General features: G+C 39.8%; 1 protein-coding gene and 1 pseudogene across 2 annotated transcripts; both read left to right on the forward strand.

Annotated features, from left to right (window-relative positions):
* Positions 1-3,984: 3,984 nt before the first annotated feature.
* Positions 3,985-4,747, forward strand: LOC308439913 (acidic leucine-rich nuclear phosphoprotein 32 family member E-like; the record flags this gene model as incomplete). Its single annotated transcript, XM_080941858.1, is given in 2 exon segments — positions 3,985-4,323; positions 4,325-4,747. Coding segments are annotated over 2 exon segments (747 nt in total). The 3' UTR covers positions 4,733-4,747.
* Positions 4,748-7,718: 2,971 nt separating this feature from the next.
* Positions 7,719-8,179, forward strand: LOC308440003 (high mobility group protein B3-like; annotated as a pseudogene). The gene has a single exon. The product of its transcript is annotated as a high mobility group protein B3-like (transcript).
* Positions 8,180-9,539: the final 1,360 nt, after the last annotated feature.

Here is a 9,539-nt window from a genome sequence, read left to right on the forward strand (position 1 = left end):
GTTAGGGTTAGGTACAGGGTTTAGGGTTTAGTGTTAGGATTAGAATTAGGGTTAGGGTTAGTGTTAGGGTTAGGGTTAGGGTTATGGATATTGTTAGGTTTAAGGTTTAGGGTTTAAGGTTTAGGTTTTAGGATTTTTTAAGATTGAGGTTGGATTATGTTTAGGGTTTAGAGTTTAGTGTTAGGGTTAGGGTTAGGGTTAGGGTTAGTGTTAGGGTTAGGGTTAGGGTTAGATTTAGGGTTTAGGGTTTAGTGTTAGGATTAGGGTTAGTGTGAGGTTTAGGGTTAGGGTTAGGTTTAGGGTTAGGGTTAGGTTTAGGGTTAGATTTAGGGTTAGGTTTAGGTTTATTGTTAGATTTAGGGTTTCGGGTTTAAGGTTTATGGTTTAGGATTGTTTAAGGTTTAGGGTGGATTAGGTTTAGGGTTTACAGTTTAGTGTTACGGTTAGAGTAAATATAGGTTTAGGTTTAATGTTTAGTGTTAGGATTAGGGTTAGGGTTAGGGTTAGGGTTAGGGTTTAGAGTTTAGGGTTTAGGGTTAAAAGTTTAGGGTTAAGGATTGTTTAAGGTTTAGTGTTGATTAGGTTTAGGGTTTAAAGTTTAGTGTTAGTGTTAGGGTTAGTGTTAGGTTTTGGGTTTAGGGTTTAGTGTTAGGATTAGGGTTAGGATTAGGGTTAGGGTTAGGGTTAGGGTTAGGGTTAGGTTTAGGGTTAGGTTTAGGGTTAGGTTTAGTGTTAAGGTTATGTTTACAGTTAGGTTTCAGTTTAGAGTTGGGCTGGGGCTGGGGCTGGGGCTGGGGCTGGGGCTGGGGCTAGGGCTAGGGCTAGGGCACACCAGAGCCAGGGAGTGGGGATTCATAATTTTAACAAAAAATGGTGTTAATAAATTAACTATATAGGGATTGTCACAATTAAGAACTATGACCTTATTGGTGCATTTGTGTCTTTGTTGAAGAAAGTTTATCACAGATTCTAAATATTAGCACTGCATGGCATTTTCTTCCTGCTTTCTTCTGACCCAGGTATAGAACCCTCTACTAACTCTCCATCACTGCCTGCATGGCACTATGCTTCCCTTCAAATTTGTAATGGACTAAATCTCTGAACCATAAGCTAGTCCCAATTAAATGGTTTTCTTTATAAGTGTTGCCATGTTCCTGGCATCTCTTAACACCAGTAAAATTCTAACTAATATTGAATATCGTATATTCAATACCTGTCTTTTCTGATTTGAACCTAACTTGGCTTACTTCAGTGATCTTCCATTGTACCTATTTTCCTGTACATCATTCTCTTAATTATATATGTGTCTGTAATTATAAATATAATTTGTGAACATGCATATTACCTGGAATTTAACACATTATGTATTCACAGCATTTTGTAATACAAAACCTTCTGTAGATTAAGTTATCGTGTTTTTAAATTTATTTTCTTATTCACTTTATAACTTGCTCACTGAGCCCTCCGAATCACCCCTCCCACAATTCTTCCCCATCCCCTTTTTCTCCGAGTGGGTTGGGTGCCCTTGGGTATCCCCTAATCCTGGCAATTCAAGACTTTACAAGGCTATGTGCTTTCTCTCCCAATGAGGCAACTCTGGTAGTAAAATATATCCTGTGTACCGGCAACAGCTTTAGAAATAGCCTCTATTCCAGTTATTCAGGATCCATAGAAAGGCCAAGCTGCACATCTGCTACATATGAATGGAGAGGCCTAAGTCCAGCCTGTGTATGTTCTTTGGTTCATGATTCACACTCTGCCCCCAAAGGACCACGTTATTCGACTCTGTTGGACTTTTTGTAGACTCTCTATCTTCATCAGATCCTGTAATCCTTCCTCCTATGTTCCCAAGCTCCATCCACTGGTGATGACTGTCTGTATCAGTCTGAGTCAATGTTGTATATGTCAAAATATTATTTATTATTTTTTATAAATATGCATTACCATTTATCAGCATAAAACTTTCGTGTATGTGTGTGTGTGTGTGTGTGTGTGTGTGTGTGTGTGTGTGTGTGTGTTGTGAGTGTGGCTGTGTGTCTTACCAAGCTGCATTTCTCATGAGTGTTTTAGTTAGTGAGATGCTGAATAGATAATGAACTGCCAAGGTAAATGTCTGTGGTTTCAGGAGAAAAAGTATTGTCTCCTATCACACATATATATTCCTGACACGGAGGAGCTGCTTAAAAGTAGCTTTTAGCCCTGTGGACATCTGTAGATTGTCCCTCTTCTCTCCTAATGACAAGAAGAAAAATCCTGTACCATCCGTGAGGTTTCTGTCTTCACCTCCTCGCATTCTCTGCTCTACTTTTACTCCCATGTAACATCTTCCTTTTTTCCATCTTATTTTAATTCATCTGGACATGGCTTCTCTGTGTAGCACTAGCTGTCTCATAGCTCACCTGTAGGCAAAGGTAGTCCTGAACTCAGAGGTCTTCCTGCCTCTGTCTCCCAAGTGCTGTGATCAACGTCTTTTGTGAACATATCAGACTTCCTTTATTTGAAATTACCACATTGCCTATCTGCATTATGAAATATTTCCCTTTTTTAAGAACAAGGAAGTTGATTCAAATATCAAAACCTGATGAGTAAATATCAAATTCAGGATTGCAAAATATCTGAGTGCAGATGTCATATGAGAACGTTCTCTGGAGCATTCAAGCCCTCCAGTCCTACGTTCCTTGTGGCTTTCTTCTGAAATAAAAAGGTGACTTGAAAATTCACCCATCATTGAAGGAACTATCTGGGGACCTGGTTTTGAAAATATTTTTTCAAAAACTTAATTTTGGATATTTTCTAGTTATTGCCTGCAGTTTTTTTTTCATCTTTTCCTGTTTTCATTCCATTAATTTATTTATTCACTATGCATCCTGAATTTTTTGCTTTCTCCTCTTAGTTCCCTCACATAGTTCTTCTTCCAATTCCCCCTTTTCCTCTGAAAATGAGGAGAATCCCTAGATATTGACCCACCCTGGCTCATTAAGTCTTTATAGGGCTAAGGACATCCTTTCCCACTGAGACCAGAGAAAGCACAGCCCCTGCTGCCCTTGTTGAGAAACCCACATAAAGACCTAGCTGTCCATCAGTTACATATGTTAGGGGGCTCTAGGTCCAACCTGTGTATGCTATTTGACCAACAGCAGTTTCTGACTTAACAGCAGGCACTAATTTTAATACTAAAGCAATATCTTTCAAATTAGTCTTCTTTTTTGGTGTTTGTCAAGTATTTTGCTTATAAACCTGTGTTTCTTCTAAGGTGCTAGTGATGGAGTGATCCACTTTAATCATTTGGTATTAGTAACTAATTTGTTTTCCATGTGTTTTCTCTTCTATGTCGGAACAATGTGAGAGGAATGAGAAAATGTGACTTATGGTTAACAGGAAATTTTATTTCTTAATTTCTTCTGCTTGTCTCTAGAAGCTAAATAACATACTCTGATGGGGGCTTTCTTCTCTGTAAAGAACAATGACTTATTTAGAAAAAAAAAAGCACATAGCTTTCTGTGAACACACTGATAAGATTGTTTTTGAAATGTAAGATTAATCATTTCATTCAAATATTGGCTGCCATAATCTTTATCATTTTAAAGAAAATAGGTCTCCTGTGTATTTTAAATACTTATTATAGGGTTTGCTCAAATAGCTTATATTTTCTTTTCTAAAAATCTCAGAGTCTCACAGCAGCCATTGAAGTGGAAGGAACTGCGGGCGTGTGCGTGTCTCTCTCTGTGTGTGAAAGTGTGTGTGTGCCCGAGTGTGCACGCACGGGTGTGTGGACTAGGAGGTGGGGGCAGCCAAGTTAGTCCCAAGTCGTCAGACTCCATTTGCTATTCTTTTCTTTCTCTCCCACACCCAGGTGGTAGTGGGTGTTCGTCTTTGCGTCTCTTTTCATTCATCTCCAGATCTTTAGAGGTTTTCTAGGGTTGGGGGTGGTTGGCAGGGCAGGCGAGGGCAAAGGAGGACATGAAGATAAAGGAGGAGATTGACATGGAGTTGAAGAACAGAGCCCCGGAGGAGGTGACAGAGTTAGTCCTTGATAATTGCTTGTGTGTCAGTGGGGAAATTGAAGGCCTGAATGACACCTTTAAAGAACTGGAGTTTCTTAGTATGGCCAACATGGAACTAAGTTCCTTGGCTCGGCTTCCCAACTTAAATAAGCTTCAGAAGTTGGAATTTAGTGACAATATAATTTCTGGAGGCTTGGAAGTCCTGGCAGAGAAATGTCCAAACCTTACCTACCTCAATCTGAGTGGAAACAAAATTAAAGATCTCAGTACAGTCAAAGCGCTGCAAAATCTTAAAAATTTGAAAAGGCTGGACTTGTTTAAATTGTGAGATCACCAACCTGGAAGATTACAGAGAAAGCATTTTTGAGTTGCTGCCACAAATCACGTACTTGGATGGATTCGATCAGGAGGACAATGAAGCACCGGACTCGGAAGAGGAGGAGGATGAGGATGGAAATGAAGATGAGGAAGACGAAGATGAAGCTGGTCCACCTGAAGGATATGAAGATGAGGAAGATGAGGATGAGGATGAAGCTGGTTCAGAAGTAGGAGAGGGAGAAGAGGAGTTGGACCTCTCATACTTAATGAAAGAAGAAATTCAGGATGAAGAAGATGATTATGATTATGTTGACGAAGGGGAGGAAGAGGAAGAAGAGGTAGAAGAGGGTCTCCGGGGAGAGAAAAGAAAGCGAGATGCTGAAGATGATGGGGAGGAAGACGACGATTAGACACTTCTGGGAGAGAGAGGCTGCCTGGCACTCCTGGGCACGCAGTAGAGTGATCACAATGTCTTTGTTTTTTTATGTAAGATAGCTGTCCCAGTAGGAGATGATGTGTAACTTTTTATAGGAAAAGTGTGGTTTTACTATTTTGGCCTTACCATTCCGGTTAAGATTTGCTAGTCTGTTAATCATAATGTATTTAGAATTCTCATTCATCTTCCCATAGTGAAATTCTCTAGCATTGTATTTAGATCCTGGATTTTTATAATTCATGATTAATGTATTAGACGTTTTTAGCCCATAATTAAAACATGGTTGCTTTGACACAGGTGTAGTTTGGTGCATTTCATTCATAATGTTTAAGTTATTTATAAGTTAACAAATTACACTCAGTTGTAATATGAGATGGCAATAGTCTTCAACGATAAAGCTGTTTTTCATTGTTGTTTTTTTTTTTTTTTTTTTAGTGGTGATCCAGAGATCATTAGCTTGAAGGTAGATTTTGGGGTGGGGTGAGGGTATCTGAGAGCTTTGCTGTCACAGTTTGGAAAGTAGAAGTAGAATAAGAGGGTTCTCTTCAGAAGGCAGGTCAGGGCTCTGTTCTGTTGACTGATACAGTTCAAGGCTCTAAGGAGCCTTTTTCTAAGTCCAGACTTGCAGTGGAGCCTCCCTGTGGGTGACTGAGTGGGTCAGGGGTGCCTTCCCTCCCAGCTGTTCCTCTTCTGTTGCCTTCATTGCTTCACTCCTGTCTGCATCCGAAAGAAAGCAGGCAAAGCTGTAGCTACCCCAGAGACTTCATCTGTACCTCAGCCATCTGTCTCGGTTTCTAACAAGTGAAGTGGAAAAGACAGAGTATCTGTTGAGCTGCAGTGATGGGTGTGTCATGTTCACAGACAGGCTTTGTTGACAACACGAGGCTGTGTTAGGATAAAGCAACAGCATCCTTTCTCAGAGGTCAGACTGATTGACAACCGACAGCTAATAACACGTCCAGGTCTGATTTCTAAGTTTTCCTAGGTGATTTGGATACCAACGCTGTGAAGTATTTATTATGTTTCTGAGTGGAACCTTTAATCATTCTTCCTGTAGTTTGAAAGTGTGATCAGATGTAGCATTTGGTTGGAATATAGTGGCAATAGGAGACTGTTTGTAAATCAATCTTGAATTTGGTATTTATTTCAAGTGGATATCTGAAAAATAGAAAAACTTTTGGGGTGCGGGTATGTGCTTTCTTTCTCATATGGCTACTAAACAAAAATGAGGAGACAAGGCCTCTGTCCCCTTGTCCTGGAAACCCCATGTGTAAGGCAGTTGCTTTTTAAATCTTGGTTACTAACTTTTGTTTTCCTTTTTTTTTTTTTCTATGTCTTTTTTTAGGTCTAAGGTAGTTTTTTTGTTTTGTTTTGTCTTTTTTTTTTTTTAACTTAGTATCAGCAAAATTGTTTTGCCTCTCTTCTGGAAAACATAGAAGAAATTGTTCACAATTGTGGGGCTGCTGCTCTTTCAACTTAAGATGTCTGACCTGGTGTTTTAAAATAAGAAGTATGAGCTTGTTTGTAGAGAATAACAAAGTTTCGTGCCTGACTGAAATAAGTGTGTGATGAGTTCAGCGCAAGTGCAGGGATCTCCAGAGGACTGACTTCGTTTCCTTAGTTCGGAGATCAGAACTCAGGCTTTCAGTCCCTAAGACTTCTCTTTGCAAACTAATGCTTATTTTTAAAAATGAAATTTATATATTGGCTTTTTATCAATCATCTATTGTACAATCAAAATTAGAGTTTTTGAGTTTAAAAAGGACACATGGGCCTCCAGATAACTATTAAGATTATTTAGCTTTGTGGGGGTATTTTCATGCAAATAAGCAAGGTTGGAGTTTCTATTCGGTAGAAGTTCTGGGTTCTGCTCTAACCCTCTCTGTACTGTGCGTGTGTATGCAATATGTTAAGTCCTTAGAGACTTTGAAGTTAATACTTTTGTGCAACTGTATTTTGAATAAAGCTACCACAGTGTTAAACACACACACACAAAACATCTCAGAACCATTTTGGCCCCAGATATCCAGATAATATGGAGTTGTGCAAAATTTTAAAAATACTTTATTGTATTAAATGTAGTCAGCTTACCTCTATTCTCCACTTTGTAATGCTTTTGTGCAAATAAATCCAAGTGTTTAAATCTCCACCTGATAAAACATTTGTTTATGCATTTCTGTAACTGCATTTCTGTAACTCAGGTCCCTTCCTCTTTCCTTTATTTCTTAACAATGATTGTGACAGCATTGTGACAGCATGTGCAACTTCGAGCCTTATCAAATCTCAGCATGAGGAGGGGAGGAAGAAATGAAGGCCCACTTTCATCTGAGGAATTACTGGCAATTGGTACCTACTGAGAGAGGGAAAGCCACTTTTCCTTAAGAGTGTAACCCCTGAGTGCTTATCCAATACCAAATGGACATTCCAGAAAGCACATATATGCTAACAATATATATGAACTAGGAAGGTTTTACATACATACATACATACACACACATGTATGTGTATATATATATCCATACATGTAGGTATATGTGTTCATATATAAATGACTATCATATATATGTGTGTATATATATGCATATATATATGACAGCAATTAAAGAAACAGAGGGTATGAATTTGAGAGAAAGAAATGAAGGGTGCATGGGAAGGGTTGGGCGGAAAATACTATATTTTAATTTCAAAAACTAAGAATTTTTTTTAAACGGAGAATCTAACCAAACATCTATGAATATATGAGCATCAGGAATTGGATTTGATGTATGAAAAGCAAACGTTGGTTGAACAATAAAAAGTCCAGTGTATTTGAATAGATTCTGGAGAAGAATAAATATGATCAAAGCACACAGTCAAAAATCCTTAAAAATGAGGCGGCTCTGGTGGAGGCAGCTAGCGCGAGGCTGGGGAGCGTTGAATCGTGCCCTGCGCTGCCCAGGCTAGCGAACAATACAGTAAGGATGGCTAACGGTGATCCCAAGAAAGGAAGGGCAAAATGTCTGCTTACGCCTTCTTTGTGCAGACATGCAGGGAAGAACATAAAAGGAAAAACCCAGAGGTTCCAGTCAATGTTGCAGAGTTTTCAAAGAAGTGCTCCGAGAGGTGGAAGACAAGGTCTAGCAAAGAGAAATCAAAGTTTGATGAAATGGCAAAGGCAGAAAAGGTACGCTGTGATCGGGAGATGAGAGATCCACAAACCCCCGGCATCTCCATCGGAGACGTGGCAAAAATGCTGGGTGAGATGTGGGGTAACTTAAGTGACAGTGAAAAGCAGCCCTACGTTACCAAGGCAGCAAAGCAGAAGAAGAAGTATGAGAAAGATGTTGCTGACTGTAAGTCTAAAGGGAAGTTTGACGGAGCCAAGGGGCCTGCTAAAGTTGCCCGGGAAAAGGTGGAAGAGGAGGAGGAGGAGGGGGAATAAAAACTCTGTCTCTGTGAATACCTTAGAGTAGGAGAGCACTGTGGTTGACACATCTCTTAGTTGAGTCGTGTTTATTGCCACTGTTAGGTTTAATTACAAAATTTGATCATGATCGTGTAGTTTCTCAGAATGTCAGTGCTTGACATGAAGTGGCTGTGGGTGTCCTGAGCGCCCTGAAACTGTATCAAAGTTGTGCATAGCTCCAAATATTTTTAGAGTGAAAGGCACTCTCGCGTCCTCCTCACTCAGGGCACTTTGCTGTTGGTGTGACAAGGCATTCGGAGATGTTTCTGGCACCTTGTTCTCAATTCGAAAGGTAGTGTTAACTATATAGTTATTGGCTAGAAGTCCTGAGTTGTCAACTGTACATATCTATAGTTTGTAAAGAGAACAAAGCAACCCAGACAGATTCTTGATGCTACTTGTTTGGCGTGGAGGCCATGAGGTAAAGACGCCTTTTGGAGGGGCCGTAGCTTTGGGCATGAACAGAGGCTGGACCTGTTGGTACTGCGGTGGGCATCCAGTTAGCTTCAGGTTGTCTTGTTTCTGTATATAGTGGCATAGCATTCTTAGTTGTGGGGGAGAGTCAGCTGGCATGAGAAGTGTTTGGAGTTTTTTCTTTAGTTAAGTGAGGTAGATTTTAAACTTTTTAAAGAAACTGTAGAACTCATCTTTGTCAGCAAAATGAAGATCTACTGCATCCATGGATGTTCAAGAACGCTGCACCTCAACACAATCTGCAACGTTCTGCTATTTTTTGTATGTTTAGGATGCTAAAATGTTTCTGAATTTAAATAAACAGTATTACATTTTTTTTAATCCTCAAAAATAAAAATAATTTTCTTGCATCAGGGAAGAAACAAAAGTGACAATCAATTTGGAGACCAGTAAGATGGGGGCCAAAGGGAGTGGTGAAGTGGGGTCACAAAAAATCTAATGTATGTATAAAAGAGTAACAATGAAACTTGCAAACATAGAAAAAGATACAGGAGTAAAGAGAATATAAAACAAACAAGTGTCTGAAGTTTGTTGAGATGAAGTTGAAAATACAGCAAATTGGATCATGGGCTAAAGTACTGGTGAGGAGAGGCTCAGTGATAGAACACCTGCTCAGGTGAGGAGAGGCTCAGTGATAAAACACCTGCTCAAAGTGCAGGTGAGGAGAGGCTCAGTGATGGAACACCTGCTCAGAATGACAGAATGCTCCAGGGCATGATGGCGCAGACCTATAGTCCCAACCGTCCAGAGTTGGAGTGAAGTGAATTTTTCTAATTTTGAGGCTACCCTGCTCTCTATAGCAAGTCTTGGGGCAGCTTGTCTCAACAACAAAAACAAGGTGGTGTTGCGTGCTTTTAACGGC

This window comes from Micromys minutus, assembly GCF_963924665.1.
Source record: "Micromys minutus genome assembly, chromosome: 30".
Lineage (NCBI taxonomy): Eukaryota > Metazoa > Chordata > Mammalia > Rodentia > Muridae > Micromys > Micromys minutus.